Source organism: Chaetomium fimeti (genome assembly GCF_033439085.1).
Source record: "Chaetomium fimeti strain CBS 168.71 chromosome Unknown B0H64scaffold_3, whole genome shotgun sequence".
Taxonomy (NCBI): domain Eukaryota; kingdom Fungi; phylum Ascomycota; class Sordariomycetes; order Sordariales; family Chaetomiaceae; genus Chaetomium; species Chaetomium fimeti.
Genome location: NW_026944331.1, coordinates 1,313,576 through 1,333,896, shown reverse-complemented (window position 1 = coordinate 1,333,896; position 20,321 = coordinate 1,313,576). Strand labels below are relative to the sequence as shown.

General features: G+C 56.3%; 10 protein-coding genes across 10 annotated transcripts; 4 read left to right on the top strand and 6 right to left on the bottom strand.

Annotated features, from left to right (window-relative positions):
• Window positions 1-60: 60 nt before the first annotated feature.
• Window positions 61-1,638, top strand: B0H64DRAFT_390916 (DNA-directed RNA polymerase). Its single transcript, XM_062803440.1, has 4 exons — window positions 61-230; window positions 914-972; window positions 1,031-1,141; window positions 1,218-1,638. The coding sequence occupies exons 1-4, from the start codon at window positions 214-216 to the stop codon at window positions 1,442-1,444; spliced, it is 414 nt and encodes a 137-aa protein (XP_062660500.1). The 5' UTR covers window positions 61-213; the 3' UTR covers window positions 1,445-1,638.
• On the bottom strand, window positions 1,584-2,644 carry B0H64DRAFT_390914 (uncharacterized protein). The gene is made up of 6 exons (XM_062803439.1): window positions 2,552-2,644; window positions 2,426-2,482; window positions 2,326-2,364; window positions 2,213-2,240; window positions 2,093-2,156; window positions 1,584-2,030 (listed from the first exon to the last, which is right to left on the bottom strand). The coding sequence occupies exons 1-6, from the start codon at window positions 2,574-2,576 to the stop codon at window positions 1,986-1,988; spliced, it is 258 nt and encodes an 85-aa protein (XP_062660499.1). The 5' UTR covers window positions 2,577-2,644; the 3' UTR covers window positions 1,584-1,985.
• Window positions 2,645-2,860: 216 nt separating this feature from the next.
• On the top strand, window positions 2,861-4,995 carry B0H64DRAFT_390913 (ribonuclease H-like domain-containing protein). Its single transcript, XM_062803438.1, has 3 exons — window positions 2,861-3,115; window positions 3,180-4,219; window positions 4,271-4,995. The coding sequence occupies exons 1-3, from the start codon at window positions 2,952-2,954 to the stop codon at window positions 4,675-4,677; spliced, it is 1,611 nt and encodes a 536-aa protein (XP_062660498.1). The 5' UTR covers window positions 2,861-2,951; the 3' UTR covers window positions 4,678-4,995.
• B0H64DRAFT_338576 (ribosome biogenesis protein YTM1) lies at window positions 4,957-6,868 on the bottom strand. Its single transcript, XM_062801183.1, has one exon. The coding sequence runs from the start codon at window positions 6,694-6,696 to the stop codon at window positions 5,209-5,211; it is 1,488 nt and encodes a 495-aa protein (XP_062660497.1). The 5' UTR covers window positions 6,697-6,868; the 3' UTR covers window positions 4,957-5,208.
• A 126-nt stretch (window positions 6,869-6,994) lies between these two features.
• Window positions 6,995-8,922, top strand: B0H64DRAFT_390910 (DNA polymerase alpha/epsilon subunit B-domain-containing protein). Its single transcript, XM_062803437.1, has 4 exons — window positions 6,995-7,141; window positions 7,206-7,515; window positions 7,569-8,505; window positions 8,578-8,922. Exons 1-4 carry the CDS (start codon window positions 7,092-7,094, stop codon window positions 8,793-8,795), a joined length of 1,515 nt encoding a protein of 504 aa, XP_062660496.1. The 5' UTR covers window positions 6,995-7,091; the 3' UTR covers window positions 8,796-8,922.
• A 10-nt stretch (window positions 8,923-8,932) lies between these two features.
• B0H64DRAFT_390907 (uncharacterized protein) lies at window positions 8,933-11,375 on the bottom strand. The gene has a single exon (XM_062803436.1). It carries the CDS (start codon window positions 11,317-11,319, stop codon window positions 9,109-9,111), a length of 2,211 nt encoding a protein of 736 aa, XP_062660495.1. The 5' UTR covers window positions 11,320-11,375; the 3' UTR covers window positions 8,933-9,108.
• Window positions 11,376-13,715: 2,340 nt separating this feature from the next.
• On the top strand, window positions 13,716-14,832 carry B0H64DRAFT_440462 (tryptophan synthase beta subunit-like PLP-dependent enzyme; the record flags this gene model as incomplete). Its single annotated transcript, XM_062806489.1, has 2 exons — window positions 13,716-13,855; window positions 13,911-14,832. 2 exons carry the CDS (start codon window positions 13,716-13,718, stop codon window positions 14,830-14,832), a joined length of 1,062 nt encoding a protein of 353 aa, XP_062660494.1.
• A 36-nt stretch (window positions 14,833-14,868) lies between these two features.
• B0H64DRAFT_115063 (GNAT domain-containing protein) lies at window positions 14,869-15,974 on the bottom strand. Its single transcript, XM_062797852.1, has 3 exons — window positions 15,818-15,974; window positions 15,677-15,756; window positions 14,869-15,597 (listed from the first exon to the last, which is right to left on the bottom strand). Exons 1-3 carry the CDS (start codon window positions 15,837-15,839, stop codon window positions 14,905-14,907), a joined length of 795 nt encoding a protein of 264 aa, XP_062660493.1. The 5' UTR covers window positions 15,840-15,974; the 3' UTR covers window positions 14,869-14,904.
• Window positions 15,941-18,298, bottom strand: B0H64DRAFT_390903 (tRNA synthetases class I (M)-domain-containing protein). Its single transcript, XM_062803435.1, has 3 exons — window positions 17,981-18,298; window positions 16,628-17,895; window positions 15,941-16,568 (listed from the first exon to the last, which is right to left on the bottom strand). Exons 1-3 carry the CDS (start codon window positions 18,228-18,230, stop codon window positions 16,170-16,172), a joined length of 1,917 nt encoding a protein of 638 aa, XP_062660492.1. The 5' UTR covers window positions 18,231-18,298; the 3' UTR covers window positions 15,941-16,169.
• A 1,434-nt stretch (window positions 18,299-19,732) lies between these two features.
• On the bottom strand, window positions 19,733-20,321 carry B0H64DRAFT_390900 (uncharacterized protein). Its single transcript, XM_062803434.1, has one exon. It carries the CDS (start codon window positions 20,261-20,263, stop codon window positions 20,015-20,017), a length of 249 nt encoding a protein of 82 aa, XP_062660491.1. The 5' UTR covers window positions 20,264-20,321; the 3' UTR covers window positions 19,733-20,014.

Genomic DNA, 20,321 nt, shown 5'->3' with positions numbered 1-20,321 from the left:
GGACCATGCCTGGGATTCGAACTTCCCTTGACTTGCCTGGCCAGTTCCTTTGAGAGGTCTCTCGTCAACATTGAACCTGCATCTCACTTTGCATCACCACGACATTGCTTAAATCACCTTGCTCACACCCCTTTGCTGTTTTCTCGCCAGCATTGCTACTTTACCAGCGTCATTTTCAAGTATTAGCTTATTGTTTATTCCTTTTTGCCCAGCATGAACGCTCCCGATAGGTGGGTCACATTCCTTTTGTTCTCGCCCTCTCTTCAGGCTTCAGTCGACGAGTTTATGGGGGTGGTTGGAAGGGGAACAATACCGGACTGAAAGGGGCTGGCCTGGACAAGTCATATGGGGTGCGAGTGGATTCACAGGAGGAAGTCGAGCTTTGAAACTGTCGTGGTTCAGCCGACATAGCGACATGAGGTGGAGGGGTGCAGGCGGTGACGGTTGAAAGGCTTTGGGTCTGTCCTGGCCTTCACACAGTCGTGCTTTCCCTGGCAAACCACCTCAGCTCTGAGCGGATGTCATAGTCTGCATGGCACCTGCAAGACACGGGTTAAAGCTAGATGGAGTGTGGCATTCGAGGGCGCTGGACGGCCCATGTTCTCCAGAGCAACTGGTTGTGAACTTTCCCACAACTTGCTGGTTGAGCGATCGATTTAATTGCCATCTTGAAAAGCTTCATTTTTCAGCTTCGACACAAGAATCGATTTGGCATCAGCTAGAGCAAGGCCTCGACTGCTTCGACCGCTTCGACTACCTACCACCTACCGCGTTTTATCAAGGCAAACCTATCTCCACCAAGATGGCTGCTACCAACTTTAGACACGACAACAGCATCCAGCACCGGTTGGATTCTCCTATTGCAGCGATTTTCTACCTCACATAGCTGGGTGCTAACCAAGCTCGATCGCAGGTTCGAGCTCTTCGTTCTCTCCGACGGCGAGAAGAAGATTTCTGAGTCGGTCGTGAGCGGTAGGTTTCCGCAACCGATCCCCCCCACCACCACCATCGCAGTCTAACCATTTTCTAGGCATGTCCAACTGCTCCGATTTCCTGATGCTCAAGGAGGACCATACCCTCGGCAATCTGCTCAGTGTCTACCTCAAGATGGCGCCGCACGTCATGATGGCGGCCTACAAGAGTACGGCATTTTCCCCACGGACCCCAAACAGACAACTGTGTTCCCGTCGCTGACCACCGCTAACCCCCTCCAACAGTCGGTCACCCCAACGTCCCCGAGGTCCTGCTCCGCGTGCAGACCGACGGCACTGTCACCCCCCGCGAGGCACTCGTCACCGTCTGCAAGCAGCTCGTCGCCATGTACGGCCAGCTCGGCCGCGAGTTCCAGAAGGAGCTCGCTCTGCGCCAGTACGCCGACCAGGGCGAGAATGCCGGCGCTGGGCCTTCCGGCGGCGCTGGCCCTTCGGGTCAGAACGGTTTCTAGAGAAAGGAGGCTTCTAGAGAAAGGAACGGGGGAACGGTCGTCGTATCTTCTTCTTCGGATCTTCGAGACCTGGGAGTTGTCCATGGTGATTGCTTTGGGAGGGACGGCGTTTCTCGGGTGATGGCGTTGGGCTTCTGGGTCGGTGTTAGGCTGCCTTTCTACTACTAGGTCGGGGTATACAACTCATGCAACTGCGTACTGGGTGCTGGGTGATTTGGTTGCTCCCATATTCGAAACGTGCTAATAGTGTGGGTTGTGTGTTGCCATGCCTTTCTTAATGTTATTCTCCCTCCGATGAGCTGACCGTGTCTGTCTCCTACCTGGGTGACTGGCGTGGGTAGCTGTTATTATATCTTGGTATCTGCTTGGGTGATGATGGCTAGGGACACAGAACGACTGAATCTAGCCGGTTTGCCAAACGGTTCGCCAACTTTGGACGTAGATTATCCCTCCCCCTCCCAGTTTAGAGAAACCCAAACTACCTAACCCAGCCCTTGAACAACCCAACCAAACCCCCAACCAAACCAAGCACCTCCCCTCCTCATGACGCCGCTATACCCGTCGGCCCTTCACCTCCCGGAATCAACTGCGCGCGCAAATTGTGTTAGGCAAGCAAGACTCGTGACGGACAAGAATACTACTACTCACCATGCAGATGTTGTTCCCGTTGAGCAGGATCTTGTTCAGTTTGGTGTGGTTACCCGAGTAATCGCTGTAAAGCATTAGGCGGTGTGTCTACCGAGGCGCTGACGGAGGTGGCCTGCTTACAACTCGGTGACATCTTCTAGAACCATGTCTGCGAAGAGGGTTGAGTTAGTTTATCATGAGGATGCATGCTGCTGCGGGAGGGTCCGCGGTGGGGGTGAAGAGGTTGCACGTACTGACGTAGTCGTCGAAGCCTACTAGGGTGCCGGCGAACTCTGCGGGAGTGTCAACATCTCGGTTTGTTTTTGGATTACTGGTGAGGTAAGGGTGATCTACCTTTGTCACCCTTCATGACCACCCAGATGCGGGACCCGACGCATTTGTCGATGAGTTCTGGGGCATTATGTGGTTAGTAGAGATTCGTGTGTAAACTTGTCTCATTTCTATAGCCGTCTCACATACCAAGGGGAAGGAGTTGAGAAGCCATGTTGTTTGTCTCGTGTGGTGGCTGTTGTTTTAGCGGCTTCTGATGTATTTCAAGGGCCTGCCACAGGCGTCGACTGAGCAGCGAACTGTAATCTGTGGTGGGGGTGTTATGTATTGTGTATTTATCGTACGATTCATACAGCACTCGTCACAAAGGCAAACACGGGCAAACACACCTGCAAGCAAACAGAGGCAAACACCGCGATAAATGCATACCCAGTTAACGCTAATAGCCTCGGCGCTTGAAAGCAAGTGGGGTGCCTGGAGCAAACCATCTCGCGTCCCATTCCGTTCTTTGTGTTAGCGCGTCTGCCTGCACCCTGCCATTCCCTCTCCCACTCGGAGAGATCAGAGTCAGTGGTTTGTTACCCACGTCATGACATTGTGCAGTCATGGCGCCGTCCGCTCGCTGTTCTTTTCAAGGCCAATGATCTCTTTACGTTTTCGGGGGGCGAGCCGTCGTGTTAGCATCCTGGAGAATTCCCAATGTCGCTGCTGCCGCCGGTTTCTATCCTCAACACCATTACCCCAGAGTCCACGGTAAGTAACGTCTCCGCTATCCCACCCTCAACCTTTAGCTACTAATACTAAATTTGCTCGCAAGTCGTCGGACTTATGTGAAAAAAATGAGTTCTCGAAAAGCTGCACACCATGTGTGGCACGCTGGCCGCGGCATTGTTTTCTCGGGCGGGAGCAGTGTGACCCATCCCCGTTTGCCTACGGTGAGGCACCGCAGCGCCCCGGCAGTTGCTGCGTCTGAGGGGAGTTCGGTTGCTCTACCAACTGTTCTGACTACGACCGACGTGTCCGGCGAGCTCTCTGCTAGCAAGGGGGCCGAGGGTATGCTGGATAGCGTTCTAGCCGTTCCAACGACTGCGAGCCTCACCGCCACCACCACCACTTCAACCGCCACCGTCGTGGAAGAGGGGGCTGCCGGAAAAGATAACGGTACCGCGACTGGTGCCACGGCGAAACTCAAACAGGAGGACATACCCGATGTCGCTGTCCCTTTTACCCCTTTGGATTACAAGATTCCTCACAACATCTTCCAGGCGGCGAGGAGGGCCCCTGAGGGAGCCCCCGAATCGTACTGGAGCTACAAAATGTATCGAGGCCCGGGTGATAACACGGTCAAAGTTCATTACTGCACCACCGGGCTAACTACTGAGCGAGTCATCAAACAATACTTCATGAACGAGAAGATCGTTGGCCTTGACTTGGAATGGATGATGAGTGCAAGGAAATTTTCCGGTGTTAGGCAGAACGTCTCCCTCATTCAGCTGTCCTCTGCTACCCGAATCGGACTCTTCCATATCGCCGCCTTTCCCAAAGACGGCCCGTTCGTCGCCCCGGCTCTGAAGGAATTCCTGCAGAATCCCGAGGTCACCAAAGTTGGTGTTTCGATCAAGGGGGACTGCACACGCTTATTTGAGTACATGGATATCAAGACCCGTGGTCAGTTCGAACTCAGCCACCTCTACAGGCTTGTCAAATACACCGAGGCCGGCGATTATGCATCCATCAACAAGAAGTTGGTTGCTCTGAGCACACAGGTCAAGGAATACCTTGGTCTGCCCCTTTTCAAGGGCGACGACGTTCGTATAGGTGACTGGTCTAGACGTCTGAACATAGACCAAATCACGTGTAAGCCTTCTCCCGTCCTAGCCGACGTCGTGGCTAACGAATAAATCGCAGACTCGTCATCCGATGCCTACGCGGCCGTCCAGCTCTACGCCGTCCTCAACCACCACCGGCAGAAGCTCAACCCGGTTCCTGATGTTCCTCACCATGCCGAGCTCAATCTCCCCATTCCAATCGTCCGGCCAGTCGTCTTGAAGATTTCTAAAGAGCAGGAAGCCGGCCGCGATGTTGACGTCAACAACGAACCCGCTGACGTTGTCCCCAACGACGAACCCGCCGATGTTGACGTAAACCACGAACCCGCCCTCCAGGTTCAGTCTGTCGTGGAGGCTGAAATAGCCCTCGAAAGCACGACTGTAGCTGACCAACCCGATGTCACCAACAACCTCTCACCAAAACCGAAAGCCAGCAGGCGAAAAAAGCCTGTTGCTCAAGCGAAGCTCAAGACTGAACTGTCTTGAGCTGAACACCACGCCGTCAACTCTTGCAAGCCTACCCCAGCAGGCGCAGGAAGCCCCAAGCGCCGGCTAAAGCCAAGCCAGGGGGACGATCTTGGGCCGGCAGCCGAATGTGTGCTGCGAACCGAGCGTGGGCCTCCAAACTCGCCCCTACCCCCGTGTAGTTCCTCCTTCTCTCTTCCATCATATTCAACAGGATGCCAGGTTCAGGCAGGATCAACATAGCCGGGAGATTTGTACTTGAAATAGATGTCCGGTCTAGAAAGCACATGCCGCGAAGCTCGAGGCGATCAGCATAATAGATCACACGAGTTACATGCTCATCCGTTCCGGCAGTGATGTTGAACCGCGGTACAAACCTCGGCCTGTCAGCCCTCTGATTAGGTGATCCACACAAACAGACACAACAACAGCATTGCTCAACTCATTTCCAATCTATCCATTCACTGTCTGGGTATAACCTCCCCATCTTTTACATCAACACTCCACCCACCCCCAACCCCTAACAGATCCTCCCACCATCCACCAACCCGTCTATTCAGCAACAACGTCCCTCCCAGCATTGATCTGCACCCGCTTATCCTCCGCACCGCTAACGATCCCCAGCTCCGCATCCCACACCACCCCAAACACCTTGCACCCCTCCCCAGCCACAACCTTCTTCTGCTGCTGCTGCTGCTGCTGCTGCTGAACCCCCTTACCACCACCACTACCCTCGCGCTCGATGACATAAACCGGCTCGCTCACGCTGCCCAGCCCGCCCTCGTCCTGCGTCGCCGGCCGCACGCTGCGCAGGTCCCACACGCGGCAGGTGCCGTCGTGGGCGCCCGACACCAGCGCGTACTCGTTGTGGGGCGACGCGCACAGCGAGACGGGCTTGTTGGCGTGCCCGCGCAGCGTCATGACCGACGTCGTCGCCGCGCTCGCCCGCGGGTCCACCAGCGTGATGTGCCGCGCCGAAGTGCCCGCCGCGAGTAAGGGTGCCCCGCTGCCGCGGGGTAGCGCGCAGAGGGAGAGGAGCGCGTGCGAGGTGGAGAGCGTGCTGACGACCGTGCTGGTGGTGAGGTCGATCGTGCGGAGCGTGTGGTCCTGCGAGGCCGAGTAGGCGACCGTGCGGTCGCGTGGGTCGAAGACGGCGGCGCTGGCGGGGGCGGAGTGGATCGGCATGAGCGAGAGGGGGCCGCGCTGGGCGGCGGTGATGGACGTGGTGACCTTGCGGCGCTTGGAGACGTGCGCGCCGGGGAGGAGCGAGGCGTCGGCTTCGGGCGCGGACGCCTTGGAGGTGCTCCAGAACCCGATCGCGCCGTCGGCCGACGCCGTCAGGATGCGCTTGGAGGCGCCGTCGACTTCGAGCGAGTCGATGGAGCCGGTGTGGCCGTAGAGTTCGAGTGTCGGCTTGAGGTCGCCCGAGAAGTGGTCGCTTTCCGTGTACTTCCATACCCGCACCGTCCGGTCCATGCCAGTGGAGGCGAGCTGAGAGTTGGTGAGGAATTTAGCGGCCTTTATGCTGGCTGTGTGTCCGCCGTGACTGCCTGACGGAGAGGTGGCGATAACCTGACCGGACGCATTCCATATCCTTAGTAGACCGTCGTACGAAGCGGAGAGGATCCTCTCCTGGCCGCGCTGAAAACTATCGCCAGACCAGCGGCCTGATGGCGAGCTCTCGGAGAGCACATCGACAGCACTGACCCAATCATCGTGCTCAAAGCTGGCTTCGTAAACCGGGGGTATTAAACTGCGGACGTATTGTAGGGTAAGGTTCGATTCGAGCGAGAGACCGTTGCTAGTGAGGTAGTCTTCGAGGCTAGTTCGAAGGAAGCTGCCGTTAACGAGGAAGTCGAAGGGGATGGACCCGGTGTCGAGCATCGACTCGGAATTGAGGACGCGAGAAAGGCCATAGCGGCGGATGTCTGCGGGCACGAGGAGCTGTCGCTTAGTTTCGGGAAGCTGGAGATCGGCCTCGCTCGTGGTGAAGGTGACTTTGACTTGCGCCCCGGAGGCATCCACCATTGGTTCGTCCATTGCACCGCCGAGTTGTCGTATGTTTTATTTTTTGAGTGTAATCGGTACCAGGGGAGGCGTGATATCTAAATTAAAGGCGGGTTTTCCTCTTCTTATTTTTGTTTTCCGCAATTGGGTCTCCTGGTCGTCTTCTCTGGCAGCCGCAAGGGTCAATCCGACCTCGAGATTTTTTTGTCCCTGCAGCAAAAAGTCCAGGCCCGATAAGGCAACCCCACGATCTTATCGCACCCCGGCTGGCGGGCACGGCGGGGCAACCATCAGACCAAACGCGGCCCATTAATTACTGCTACAAGGGTGTGAGAATACCGCGTCAAGCTTCGTTGAGCGCGTCTCGACTTGCAACTCCAGAACCCCATCACAACCCCGGAAACCAGTACCACTCTCAGACAATAACAATGGTGACGCTCGACGAGATTGCAGGCACGGGTCTGCTTCAGAAGCCTTCGTAGGTCTTATCCTTAGTAAAAAGGACATTAAACCATTGACTTTCTAACATTTTTGCTTCGTAGCGATACACCGATCGAAAGTCTCGAGCGCCCGGGATCGGACTACAAGTCCCTTGACACATTCGCTCTACCGAATGACCGCCAATACAAGCAGCAGTTTGCCGATATATACTTCCTCCGTCTCACCAAAATCAGGCCCGCCGTAGAAGAGATTGCCACTGCAGCATGGCAGGATACTGAGCTAGGCGGCGAGACCGCGACCAAAGTGGACCGTGTTCTAGATGTGCGCCAGGGCCAGCTATGTTGGGTTGTCGGCACCGTCTACATGGACATGCCGCTCAAGCCCAGCGTGCTAGAAGACGTGTCCAAAGATGTGAGTGCCACGCCCAGGGAACTGCTTAGACCGGGGTCATTGACTTGAATCAGCGCTGGATCTCCGCCCCTACCACATCCGACCACTACTATGACGGGGCTGGTGGGGAGTCAGTCATGCTCGAGGACGACTCCGGTCGAGTCCGTCTGGTTGGAAGCGTACTCAAGGACTATTTCCTTGTCACGGGCTGTATTATTGCAGTAATGGGCACCGAGAACTCCAACGGCGAGTTCGAGGCTATCGACCTCAAGTTCGCCGACCTTCCACCACAGCCGGGCCGCTGGTCCCTTTCCAAGCCCCCCCAGAAACCAAAAGTAAAAAACGAAGACGTCGAAATGACCGACTCCTCACGCCCACAGCCCTCCAAAAAGATCGCAATCGTCTCCGGCCTCGAGTTCTCAGGCACCGACACCTCCTACGCAATGGAACTCAACCTACTCCTCGAGTTCCTCCTCGGCGAAGCCCTCGACCCCGCCGCCCAATCCGAGCTCTCCCAAATCTCCCGACTGATTATCGCCGGCAACTCCATCGCCAAACCCTCCGAACACGACCCCGCAACCGACAAAAAAGTGCTCAAGAAGTACGGCTACGATTCGTCCTCCTACAACCCGCTCCCCTCCCAGCTGCTCGACACCTTCCTCTCCTCCCTCCTCCCAAGCATGCCCATCACGCTCCTCCCGGGCGTGCAGGACCCAGCCAACGTCAGCTACCCGCAACAACCAATCCACGCGGCCATGTTCCCCAACGCGCGCACGTACACAGCCGCGCCGCCAGCGCCGGGGCAGGGGCAGGCAGCGGCGTTAGAACCGGGGTGGCTCGACGCCGTCACCAACCCGTGGGAGGGCGAGGTGGAGGGGTGGCGGGTGCTGGGCACGGGCGGGCAGAACCTGGACGACATCTGCCGGTACGTCGACAGCGAGGACAGGCTGGGCATGATGGAGGCCATGTGCCGGTGGCGGTGCAGCGCGCCGACGGCGCCGGATACGCTGTGTAAGTTTTGATCCACCCACTCACTTACCTACTATCGCAGAGGAGAGAGAAGACTAACGACAAAACAAACAGGGTCGTATCCCTTCCAGGACGATGAGCCCTTCGTAATGAAGGACTGCCCACACCTCTACTTCGTGGGCTGCCAGCCCGAGTTCGGGACCAAGGTCATCGAGAGCCCGCAGGGCCAGATGGTGCGGCTGGTCCTAATCCCCTCGTTCGCGACGACCAAGGAAATTGTGTTGATAGACACCGAGACGCTGGACGTGTCAAAGGTGAAAATCACGGCTTGATTCCGGAGCTAGCTAAAAGAAAAGAATAAAAAAAACGAAGATTAATGTAGGGCGAGCCGGTCTCCTCGAGCAAGACTGCTTGCCTTGCTGAGCCGCTGCCGATATCTACCATCCGCGAAAATCCGCCCGAATCTGTGTGATATCTATCTCGGTGGAAGATCCCGTATATCATCCGTTGCTCAACGCCAACGCGAATGCCATCGCAAATGTCAAGAATACCCCCCTCCCAGCATAATCGACCCCCAAACGCCGTCCAGCAAACCCCGTTTTAGTCAACCCCCTACCTCCCAGCGTAACGCCGCCCTCCCTGCCCTCAAGCACGATACGCCCGCAACTCATTGCCGACCCGATCAATCGAAATAATCAGCGACTTCATCCTTCTCGCAGCCCTGTCCTCATCCTCGCTATCCTCCTCCCCGTCCTCGTCCCCAGTCTCATCATACGCATCCGCATCGAACCGCGCGTCCTCCTTGGCTCGCTGCTCCCGACGCCTCCGCTCGGCAGCCCCGTGGTCCTCCCAGATGCCGCGCATCGCAAAGTCCGGCCGGAGACACGCGTCCTCGAGGTGCCGGCGCAGATTCGCCATGGTCTTTTTCGCCTCGGCGCCCTTCTCCTGGAGCTTCTCCTGCATCAGCACGTCGTTTTCCCAGAGCCGGCCCAAGGGACCGGGCTGTTGCCTGAGTGCCTCCATGTGCCGGGGCAGGTAGCGCAGGTCAATCGTTGTCTCCAGGTGACGTCTCCTGGGCTGTCGGGGCCCGTCGGAGGAGGCGTCCGACTCGTCGTGCGAATCGTCGTCCGAATCGTCGACGCCGTCTATGGCTAGGTCGACCCAGGGGCTGGCTGTGCCGGGACGGTCGTCTTTGAGGTCCGAGTTGACATGTACGTTGATGCGCAGGAAATCGACGTCGAGACGTTGAAGAGCCTTAAGCACTGGCGCGCCCCGGCTGAAGAAGCCCACCATACTGAGGAAGCGGCCCTCGCGGATTACTGAGTCCTGGTTCCCGGGGCCTGGGGCGCGCACGATGCGGTGGCTGGGCTCGATCAACGGCGAGATAGTAATGGTCAGCGTGTGTAGGTGGATAGAGCTGCAGAGCGGACGGGGCGGAGACGGAAGCGATTCTTCACCATTCGGCGCGAGAGTTTCGAGCGCGGCGCTCATGAGCTTCTCGTATGAAGTGGCTGTGCGGTTCGACTCCAGTTCGATGGTCATGAGCCGGATGAGATGACCATACTTGGCAAGATTGATGCTACGGCTGTCTTGCTCCCTGCGATTGGCGACCCGCTTGCTTCGCCGGCCGCCTCCATTAGCAACTTCGACAACCTCGGGATCTCGCAACAGGTAGAGAAAGGTGTTCTCCGAATAGAGGATGCGAGTACCCTCCACAGCAGCGCGGCGGCACGCAGTCAGAATCCCGGTGTCAATATTGGTGGCCCCGATGCCGTCACCACGCCCCCCGCGGCGGGTGGAGCGGCGAGCAAGGCCCGTCCAAAGATGCTGGACGTGAATAGGTCTGGGCGAAACGAGTAGGTGACGGTATATCTTGTCCCGGGTCTCTGTTGCTAATGTGAAGAAATGGGTCACCGACTCGACGCTCTGGAGCAAGGCCACGGTCTCATTCCTGTTTGCCGACTCGCGCAGGACCTCTTCAGCGGCCCGTCGCCCTGGATCTTCAACGGCAAGAACCGGTTCCGAGTGTGTCGGTCTCGACCGCTTCTCCGGCGGTATACCAGAGCCCTCGGCCGTCCCTCGGAGTAAACTCTGCAGCCCACGACGCATTTCAGCCGCCGAAGGGTCGATAATCATGACATCGTCGTCCCTGTGTCCCATAAAGGACCTTGTACGCCTTGGGGGGTCACCCTTGGTCAAGTCGATAACGGGAGTCGGCCGTGGTCGACGTGTCCGAACGCTGGGGGGCGGCTGCACAACAATGACATCCTCGACGTCGTCGTCCAGGTCGGACACCTTACGCTTGAACCCTTTAGATGAGAAATTCCGAGACGAAGGGGGGGTGTAGGGCGGGACTCCATGGGCTGGCCTCACGGTCGTGTCAGCGCGTACAGTGCGGCCACACAGCTGGCCCGTTGACTCGTTGTCATTATCCGAGATGAAGATGGGGCTGTGTCGGTTTGACCGAGGCGTCTTGGGTTCATCTACATCGACGAAATACTCCTCGCCTAGGTGCAGGTCCTGGTGAGACAACCATGTTGAGACTCTTGAAAGGTCGGGGCCAGGTGGAACCACCTCTCTCTGGAGCCTCTTGAAGCCATTGGAGGCAATGGTAGCAGCTTCGATCTCGGCCAGAGTGCGACGGTTGGAAATACCGAGGGCAAGGTGGAATGGGTTCGGTTGAGTTGCCATCCTGAGGGTGATCAGGGATGGGTTTAGGCTGTATCGCAATTCCGCTGCGAGATGTGGATTTCTTTGGTCATATCGTTCTCTGCAATAATGACATGCCACTGTTTCTAATGGAATAAGAGATGTGCCTAGGTATGAATGAAAGAGAGCGTCAACAAGAGTCCTCATTGACCCGAGGTGGTGACCTCTTTGGGTGGATAACTTTGATGCAACCAAGAACTGCCAATGACAGCATTGAGGATCGATTTGAAGGGGTAAAACGCTTTTTTACTTACCTCACCGAGGAGCAATTGGAAAGGAATGTTGCTGTGGGTGTAAAATGAGGAGTGGGATCTGGTGTACTCCAGGCAGCTCGCCAGGAAGGATGCTAAGAGGCCGTGGGAGAACAAGCAAAAATAGCGGAATCTTTTGTGAAATGTGCACACTTTTGAGGATGTAAGGAGCGTAAGACTGAGATGAAAAGAAAAGAACAAAACCAAGTTTCCTTGGTGTGGTGAATCCAATGCACCCACAGTGCTTGAGGTTTTGCGGGAAGGTGCGGGAAGAACTTCTCGGTCGACTTGATTTGAGAAGCAGAGTATGAATCTCAGGCTCCTTGCTATGCACCTGAATTTTAAGTAAAGATGCAAATAGGAGAACTCGAAGGCTTGAAGTCGAAGGTCACGGAGGAAAACTAGTGCAGCCATGCAAAATGTGGTGGAGATAGATGTCTTGTCTCGAACGTCCTGTTTCCTGAAGTAGGTGAACTGATAATGAGAAGCAGAATATCCACTGGAACTTGCTTGTATCGAACCTTCGGTTGGATACAATTTCTCATTGAATGGAGAATCGAGAATCATTGGCACTGTGTTGAGTGAGTTGTTGACCTGGAAACTGTCAAGGGAAGGAAGAGACGACCTCAACCCAACCTAGCTGTGTGGCCTTCCTCGGGCTGCCAGGTTCCGTGTAAGTCAGCTCGAAGGAAGTCGCAACTCGAAGCTGACGCCATTCTACAGCAAGGCTCTTTCTGATCAGGGTGTCCTACTCACTAGTACTAGAACTAAGTGCACGAATGCTATAATCATTTTCGACTTCTTATCACTCCTGTCCTAATCCAAACTCTAGAAGAGACAACTTAGCCCGGCGCCCTGCGCCTCCTGCCTTACAACTACTGCGGTTTAATGTCACACCCTTTCATCACCACCAACTTCCTCCACATGCGAATGCCGCAGCATCACAAAGCGCGCCTCATCGCCGAAAAAAGCTTCCCACAAAGCACCTGTCAAGGACAGATTGATATGTCCCAAGCCAAGGGCATAACAGCTTCTCTAGGTTTCCTCAATTCTCCAGTTACTGATCCATCCTACCACCGCCAGTGAGTTAGCATTCTCGGGGGCGGTTACTACTTCTCGATGTCGAGGTAGGGTGACTTGTTGCCAATCCGTTGGAAAAGAAGGACAGTCCGAAGCCAGCCAGATAATGAACTCCCAGGCAAGTCTAGGGGAAAGAGCCTGGGCTGGTGCAATCCTCGAATAACCAGATCGACCGAACCATTGATGACAGAGGCTCGAGACATGTTTTACCCCTGGGAGATTGCCGCCAGCCATCTTATGAAGTCCGTCCGCCACCCTCTGGTCAACAGCTCTGTTTCACCAGCAGACATCATCAGCAGACATGTCCTCGTGCCTTGATAAACGCGTTGTCAACACGAATTGTAGCCCTGCGGTCTGATTCACATTCATCAACATCAAAGTATTCGTACCAGCGGTCGTGGTCTGGACTTCATCGCATCCCATGTCCCTAGGTCATGTGCCCACAACAAAGGACGAACTGGGCCTGGACAACACGCCAACGGCTAGCATCGTGCGCCCCGTCGGCTCGGCATCGGCACCCGACCCAATAAGGGATTTCCCGGACCTTCCTGCACGGAATATACGAGTACCCCGGAATACTGGAGTCGGTGTGGGCCGAGTGCGGCAAAGGAGCGCACCTCCGGTTTTCGGCCCCGGGAACGTACCGTCGTTTATCGTCGGCCCAGACTCCACCAAGTAAAATCCCCCGATCCGACCACGCCCTAAATCTTGCATGCAGCGACTCCTCTTGGCAGTCTGACCTTCCGGATGAAGCCAACAAGAGACCTTGACGTGTGGCGTTTCCCCAGGTCTCAGTGCAGGGATAAACGCCAGCGTTGTTCTCCAACTGCGGTCATGGGTGTGGATGTCCTGGTTTCTTTCAAGTAATAGACGACATCACCAGACCAACGGTTGAGTTTGCGTTTTGTAATGCTTGGGTAACGTCTCGGTGTTTGTGGAAGGCGAAACAGTAGGGATCATCAGGTACCTGGCTGGATGCTGGTAGTGAGCGGAAGGGAACGGAAGGGAACGGAAACCAGTCGTACGGCCAAGAAGTGGCCTTTACATGCCAAACGGTTCACTGGTTCCTGATAGACCCGTCTCCCGGCATTGATATAAGAGTCGGCGTGGACCGTTGGTCGATTGACGTTCTAGACATCTCGCGACTTACACGCAGGCTTGCCAAGCAATCGCCAATCCCTTCAACACCATCAGACCATCATCACCAGCACAATGGGCTCCTTCTCGCCCGACCCGCCCAAGCCATGGGTCGAGACGCCCCTCATCTTCTCGCCGCCCCTCTCCCGGGCGGCAGGGTGCAATATCTTCCTCAAGCTCGAAAATACCCAACCATCCGGCTCTTTCAAGTCCCGGTAAGTCGCCTCCATCTCTACCATCATCTACCTCAGCGTACTAACCTCAGATCAGCGGCATTGGCAACATGATGCTCACCGCCGTCTCCACCACCCTCCCAGACGAACAACCACACTTCTACTGCTCCTCAGGCGGCAACGCGGGACTCGCCTGCGCAACAACAGCCATCACACTAAACCGGCCGGCGACCATCGTGGTGCCGACCGCCACCTCGGACTTCATGGTCGGCAAGCTGCGCGAGCTCGGCGCCGAGGTCATCCAGACGGGCGCGAGCTGGGTCGAGGCCGACACCTTCCTGCGCGAGACGCTCCTCGCGCCCGAGGCCGGCGTGCGCAAGGTCTATGTCCCCCCCTTCGACCACCCGGACATCTGGGCCGGCGCGGCGACCCTCGTCGACGAGATCGCGCTCGACTTCGGCGCCGTCGGCGGCCGCTACTCGGGCCGCGGCGGGCTGGACGCCGTCGTCTGCAACGTCGGCGGCGGCGGTCTGCTCAACGGCATCATGGACGGCCTCGAGCGCAACGCCAAGCGCCTCGGCTCCCGCAGCGGGACCAAGGTCCTCGCCATGGAGACGGTCGGCGCCGAGAGCCTGTACGCCAGCGTGCGCGCCGGCGAGCTGGTCACCCTGCCCGGCATCACGTCCATCGCGACCAGCCTGGGCGCGCGCCGCGTGTCGGAGAAGACGTGGGAGTGGTACCAGAAGGTCGGCGACGAGGGCATGGCCTGCTCGACCGTCACCGACAAGGAGGCGGCGCTGGCGTGCGTGCGGTTTTTGGATGATGCGAGGATATTGATCGAGGTTGCTTGTGGTGCGACGATCGCGACGGCGTATAATGGCGACTTGAGGCGGCACCTCGGGAAGGGGTTGGGCGATGAGGAGTGGGCGAGCAGGAATGTGGTGCTGGTGGTTTGCGGGGGGTCGAACACCAGCGCGGAGATCCTCGAGAAGTACAAGGCGACGTATGGGATAGAGTAAAAGAAGTTGGGGGCTGTTGGTTGGGATCGGGCGATATGGCGTTGCTTTTCACGAAACGGAAAAAAACTGGGTTTATTGTTGTTCTTCATGTTGTTGTTTTCCGTCTTGGCTTTGCTCTCGCGAATAGACCAGTTCTGCGTACCCCTCCGGCTCCTCCGCCGCCAACGTGTCCAGCCGCCGAAACACGAGCTTCACCTCCCCAAAGTAATTCACCTCCCCCTCCTGCTCGAACCCCAGACTCCGGAACAGCGCCAGGCTCCCCTCGTTGCCCCGGTTGATCTTGGCCATCAACAACTTCAACCCCGGCGCCGCGTCCGGCATCATGTCCTTGTCTGCCGCATACTCCCGCATGATGCGCCCCACGTTGCGCCCCAGGTAGTGCAGGAAGGCCCGCACCGCCGCCCGGCCCAGCCCTTTCCCGCGGTGCTGCTGCCCCGCGATCATGATGTCGACTTCGCCGACGCAGAAGGTGGGCGTTCCGGTGGGGTGTGCCCCGTCGTCGTCATACTCGTCTTCGTCGTCCTCGCCCTCGTCCTCGTAGGGGTACAGGAACAGGTTGATGTCGCCTACCATGCGCTCGGGGCTGTCAGCCTCGCCGGCCTGGACGGGCGTGTCCTTGCTGCTGCTGGTGGTGGTGGTGGTGCTGGTTGGTAGGGGCTCGCAGACGATAAAGGTCAGCTTGTCGTGCGAGGCGCGCCAGGATTCTTGGTTCTCGTGTTCCTCTTCGAGAGTGAGAGGCTCGGAGGCGGTGGCTTCCTGGATGGCCTGGGTGGGGTTGGGGGTTAGTTTGAGCGGGTTGGATGGACAGCTGGGATAGGGAGCGGGGAGGGAGAGAGTGGCGTACGGGGTCCTCCATCCAGGTGTGGTAGGTTGGGACATGGCGGCCGTCATAGGGAACGAGAAGCACCCGGGTCGTCGAGACGGCTGCGTGAGGGGTTTGGGTTAGTTTTTGAGTCTGTTTCCGGCTGTGGACTAGTTGGCATACCGGTGGACTCGTTGTGTCTCATTTCTCTAGCTCGATGTTGGGTTCTACGGTCCTTCTCACTGAGGTCTTGGTGAGTTTCAAATGAGATTTTGTTGTGCCTTTAGTAGTAGTTGTTCCGCTATCGGGGTTATGCTGTAATTGAGCATTGGCCCACCCCGGGGGGGGGGGGGGGGAGGCGTCACCATGCTGTGTTTTCCCACGGTTGTTTGGATCATATATCTATCGTTGTACAGTATAGTGACAGGGTATCTCACATCTAGAGCCAGTATCATGTACAACACGCCGTTTAGTCGTACACATGCCTGCAAGTCGCCTTTCGGAGACATGCCGAGCAGCAGCGACACGTCAGCCCTTAGTCCTCTATTGTCTGCTCTGTTGTCCGCTCAGTCGGGCGCTTGCTCGTCCCTTTCTTGGTCTTCTTCTTCACAGACCCGTGAAACTCGACATCCATGTCCTCAATCAAGGGAGGGAAGAGACCATCAGCACGGCCGGTTCCGGGATCTACCATCGGGACTCCATAATCCAGATCACACCGGAGGAGGGCGTGGTCAAACGTCCGCTTGTCCTGGGCAACGCCGAGGATGTCAAGCAGTTGGGCAGCCTTGTCGGGCAGGAATGGCTGTAGAAGGATGCCCGAGAGCCGCAACCCTTCAGCTACTAGGAATAGTACGTGTTCCGCGAGCTCTTTGTCTGCAAGATTGGGCGACTTGACCAGCGACCACGGCGCTGTCTCAGTCAGGAGCTCGTTCATCTATAAGCGCATTAGCGACGACGCTTGCTAGCCAAAAAACTAGACTAAGCCCGACTCACCGGAGCAGCACACGCCATGATCTTCCGGATGGCGCCCACAGGGTTGTGCTTCTGCATCCGCCCGGCAACGGTAGCTGCAAGATCATCCAACAGGGCCTCAAATTCCGCCAGATTTCGTCGGGTCGGGTATCTCTTCGCGGAACTGGGCTCGCAGACCGAGCCCTCTACTATTTTTCGCACGTTCCACACCTTGGGCCTCGTGAGGCGCCCAAGCAGGTTGCCAAAGCCCCATTGGAGAAACTTCTTATACTTGACCACCAGGGTGTCGTTGCAGTAGTTCGCATCGTCGGCGATGCCGCCTTCAGCCAGGAGATAGAAGCGGGTTGTGTCGACCCCCCACCGGTTGATAGCGTACAGCGGATTGACTACATTACCGACCGACTTGGACATTTTTGTGTTGTTCAGTGTCCAGTGCGAATGGACCAGTACCTTCTTCGGCAGCGGAAGATCCAGGGCCATGAGCAGCGCCGGCCAGTAGACGCAATGGAATCGCAGGATATCCTTACCGACGATATGGACGTCGGCAGGCCAGCCACCCTTGTGCGACTCCCCGGGGGGCCAGTCGGGGAAGCCGGCTGCGGTGATGTAGTTGATCAAAGCGTCAACCCAGACGTAGATGGTCTGTGATGGGTCGTCGGGAACCCGGATTCCCCAGTTCAACCGCTGAACCGGTCGGGAGATGGAAAGGTCTTCAAAGTGGTTCTTGACCCAGTCGACAACCTCGTTCATGCGGTATGCCGGCTCGATCCACCCAGGGTTCTTCTCGTAGAAGTCGAGAAGCCTGTCCTTGAGCTCCGTCATACGAAAGCAATAGTTCTTCTCTTCGACCCACTCCACCTTGTTCTTGGTCTCGGCCGAGGCCATGTACACGACGCCCGTGAACTTTTCCTGGTGCTTAACGACCTGCGACTCCGGGTAGAAGCACTCGTCGCTCACGCTGTACCAGCCCTCGTGCTTGGTCTCGTAAATGAGCCCCTTCTCCCGCAGCAGGAACCAAAAGTGCTCGACAGCCTGGACGTGGTCGCGGTCGGTGGTGCGAATGAAACGGTCGTAGTCGATGCGGGAGAACTTTGCCAGCTCCTCGAACTTCTCGGCGTTCTCGTCGCAGAGTCGCTTGGGGTCCATGTCGGCGAGGGCGGCGGCCTGCTGCACCTTCATGCCGTGCTCGTCGGTGCCGGTGCAAAAGAAGGCCTGGTTGCCCAGCAGGGTTTGCCATCGCTTGAACACGTCGGCCAGCACCATCGAGTACATGTGCCCGATGTGCGGCGCTACGATGGGAGCCAGACATGTCAGAATTCACCACCATCGCAGCTGTTGGTGGTTGGATCTGCAGCAGACTAGCGAGGAACATACCGGCATTGACATAGAAAATAGGCGTCGTGACATAGTAGGGCTTATCATCTAGTGAAAATGGTGAAGCTAGTGTAGGTGATGGTTGCAGCTGCTGTAGTGGTTGTGGTGGTTCCGATGAGAAACGCCGGGACATGACGGCGGCGACGTTGCTCCGGCAAGAGTGGCATACCCAGCTTCTTGGTCGGGCCAATGGTGACTGCCATCTCAGCAGCCCCCTAGCCGATGCCGCCCTTGCAAACTTCATTGCCATTGATGCGGCAACGGCCGTTGAAGTTCCCTCGATAAGGTGGGAGCTTGCTGCTTGGCCTTGGTGCGTGCAGAAAAGTTTTGGTGGGGTCTCGGGATAAAAATGCGCGATGTGACGAACCGTTTCGGGCAAGGGATAAACGGGGTCATGCATCTAATGGAGTATCTACCCCCTCGGGCGAGCTCATGCCGAGCAACAAACACAAACACCATGAAAACATCACCAGTTTTGAGTATCTAATTTGGGTCGTGGTCACGCGATCGGGGACCAAGCGCTGTCATGACTTAGTGACCAGCTTCAGACATATAAATTTTAGTGTGCATACACACATTGTGGATAGCCCATTTCCTTTAACAACGAAGAACGGGAAGAAGTGACTAATTAGGGGGATATCGATACAAAAGAAAAGAAAAAGACCATCAAGGCAACCTACTTTTTTGACAATAGTAAGCAAAACGAGGCGAAACAGAGTACAAAAAGCTCGCCGTTAAGCTCCGTTTGCGGACAAATGAAGGTTGACGATTACGAAAACCCGATGGTTTTGCGCCGCGAGGGGGGGTTGAACACGGTCCTCTTTCGATTGTTGTCCAACCGGTTTGGCTCAACGGCATTGAGAGCAAGGCTCTCCACAATCCAATCAACTCAATTCTGGGGGTCTATTTGAGTTGATTGGGCCAAAACTTGACCAGATTTGAGTTGATTGTATTTGAGTTGGCTTAAGTCAAATCCAGTCAAATCCCCACATATAACCCTAACCCCCACCAACCCTCTCCTTAATCTTCCTGATCAGATCCATCAACTTTATCAAAACGCAGTCAAACTAATTGATCTTGCGATGGGCTGAATCGTTCAAAAACGCAATAAAATTGAAATCTATCAAATCTTGTTTTTTTTTAACTAAGCAACTCGAAACTGGCCCCCCTGCGCGCGCCGCTGGCCCCCCTGCCCCCCTGCGCGCGCCGCTGGCCCCCCTGCCCCCCTGCCTCGCCCGACATCTGGCCCCTGAACTGTCAATGCCCGCGCTTCAAATCTTGTTGTTTCCCGCCCAATTCTTCAAGCATTGTAGCAGGTTGATTGTATCTGCGTAAAGTGCGTGTCGTTGGTGGTCTATCGTGTGTTTGGCGCGACTGAAGATCCGTTCGTGTCACGGATATGGTCGCATGCAGACGGCCCGGCGGGGCACGCTGGCAGTGCCCCGAGCCAATCAGCAAGGAATGGCCTTCTCCAATGAGAGCTGGATCGTGAGCTCTGGCCGCGATCCAGGAGTGACCAATCAGGAGTGGATCATTGGATCGAGAAGCGATCTAATGATCCAGGACGGATCGCAGGATCATGAGAATATTCTTCGATCCAGGTACAGAGGTACCTGAGGATGTAGATAGTATATAGTCACTCGTTCTGGAGAGCTCTGGGAGTTCTCCAGTTAGCAATCACAACTACAGTTCGCTACAAGCTCGAGAGCCTACTGTTGAGACAAGTCTTTGTTGTGCACCCTTTGGCTGCACCGAACCTAAGCACCCTTGAGAGAATACCTTCGACCGATACTGAACCCTAACAGGACGGGTCCAGAGACAGGTTCGTCACAGTTCGCATTCAAAAGACATCGCTAGGATAGAGAGATAGTTAAACGCCATCGTAGAAAGCCGGGGGTATTCCTTAAGGTTCGCCTTCCACCACTGTAGTGGATCGCACCTGGTTACAGCGGGGGTGGAGAGGTAACGGTCGACTTCGTGATCGCTGGTGTCGTCGTCTCTGTAGTTGAAACTAGCGAAGAAATTGTCCTCCTCCTAGTCCTCTGGTATTTCTGTACTGGCCTCTGGAATAGAAGAAACCTCGAGATGAGAGTACTGGTCATCGAAGCATTGCTTCAAGGCAGCGACACAGCTATCGACTTGGTGTGACTGGAGGTTCTTCTTCATCCAGAGGGTTTTGTGACTTGGGTCTAAGATCATCGCAAACAAATATGCCGACGAGTCTTCAAGAAGGTTGCGGTATTCCTCAAGCTTTGCGATAGCGGCTCTAATGCCCGCACGCATAAACCGCGACCCATCTGTATCCTCCGATAGTAGTGATGATGCTGGAGGAGGTGTTGGT

What these genes read in the sequence shown, in the direction of transcription:
- B0H64DRAFT_115063 (XM_062797852.1), bottom strand. Translation starts at nt 15,839, where the DNA reads ATGAGACACAACGAGTCCACCG. An exon ending in GAGACACAACGAGTCCACCG is followed by an intron (nt 15,757 to 15,817) that starts GTATGCCAACTA and finishes CCCCTCACGCAG; the next exon opens with CCGTCTCGACGACCCGGGTG. An exon ending in ACACCTGGATGGAGGACCCC is followed by an intron (nt 15,598 to 15,676) that starts GTACGCCACTCT and finishes AACCCCACCCAG; the next exon opens with GCCATCCAGGAAGCCACCGC.
- B0H64DRAFT_390907 (XM_062803436.1), bottom strand. Translation starts at nt 11,319, where the DNA reads ATGAGGACTCTTGTTGACGCTCTCTTTCATTCATACCTAGGCACATCT.
- B0H64DRAFT_390910 (XM_062803437.1), top strand. Translation starts at nt 7,092, where the DNA reads ATGGTGACGCTCGACGAGATTGCAGGCACGGGTCTGCTTCAGAAGCCT. An exon ending in GGTCTGCTTCAGAAGCCTTC is followed by an intron (nt 7,142 to 7,205) that starts GTAGGTCTTATC and finishes TTTGCTTCGTAG; the next exon opens with CGATACACCGATCGAAAGTC. An exon ending in GACGGCGCCGGATACGCTGT is followed by an intron (nt 8,506 to 8,577) that starts GTAAGTTTTGAT and finishes CAAAACAAACAG; the next exon opens with GGTCGTATCCCTTCCAGGAC.
- B0H64DRAFT_390913 (XM_062803438.1), top strand. Translation starts at nt 2,952, where the DNA reads ATGACATTGTGCAGTCATGGCGCCGTCCGCTCGCTGTTCTTTTCAAGG. An exon ending in CCATTACCCCAGAGTCCACG is followed by an intron (nt 3,116 to 3,179) that starts GTAAGTAACGTC and finishes TTTGCTCGCAAG; the next exon opens with TCGTCGGACTTATGTGAAAA. An exon ending in GAACATAGACCAAATCACGT is followed by an intron (nt 4,220 to 4,270) that starts GTAAGCCTTCTC and finishes AATAAATCGCAG; the next exon opens with ACTCGTCATCCGATGCCTAC.
- B0H64DRAFT_390903 (XM_062803435.1), bottom strand. Translation starts at nt 18,230, where the DNA reads ATGGCAATGAAGTTTGCAAGGGCGGCATCGGCTAGGGGGCTGCTGAGA. An exon ending in TATTTTCTATGTCAATGCCG is followed by an intron (nt 17,896 to 17,980) that starts GTATGTTCCTCG and finishes CTCCCATCGTAG; the next exon opens with CGCCGCACATCGGGCACATG. An exon ending in TCATGGCGTGTGCTGCTCCG is followed by an intron (nt 16,569 to 16,627) that starts GTGAGTCGGGCT and finishes ATGCGCTTATAG; the next exon opens with ATGAACGAGCTCCTGACTGA.
- B0H64DRAFT_390916 (XM_062803440.1), top strand. An exon ending in TTCTGAGTCGGTCGTGAGCG is followed by an intron (nt 973 to 1,030) that starts GTAGGTTTCCGC and finishes ACCATTTTCTAG; the next exon opens with GCATGTCCAACTGCTCCGAT. An exon ending in CATGATGGCGGCCTACAAGA is followed by an intron (nt 1,142 to 1,217) that starts GTACGGCATTTT and finishes CCCCTCCAACAG; the next exon opens with TCGGTCACCCCAACGTCCCC.
- B0H64DRAFT_390900 (XM_062803434.1), bottom strand. Translation starts at nt 20,263, where the DNA reads ATGCGTGCGGGCATTAGAGCCGCTATCGCAAAGCTTGAGGAATACCGC.
- B0H64DRAFT_338576 (XM_062801183.1), bottom strand. Translation starts at nt 6,696, where the DNA reads ATGGACGAACCAATGGTGGATGCCTCCGGGGCGCAAGTCAAAGTCACC.
- B0H64DRAFT_390914 (XM_062803439.1), bottom strand. Translation starts at nt 2,576, where the DNA reads ATGGCTTCTCAACTCCTTCCCCTTG. An exon ending in GGTCATGAAGGGTGACAAAG is followed by an intron (nt 2,365 to 2,425) that starts GTAGATCACCCT and finishes ACACTCCCGCAG; the next exon opens with AGTTCGCCGGCACCCTAGTA. An exon ending in CTAGAAGATGTCACCGAGTT is followed by an intron (nt 2,157 to 2,212) that starts GTAAGCAGGCCA and finishes AATGCTTTACAG; the next exon opens with CGATTACTCGGGTAACCACA.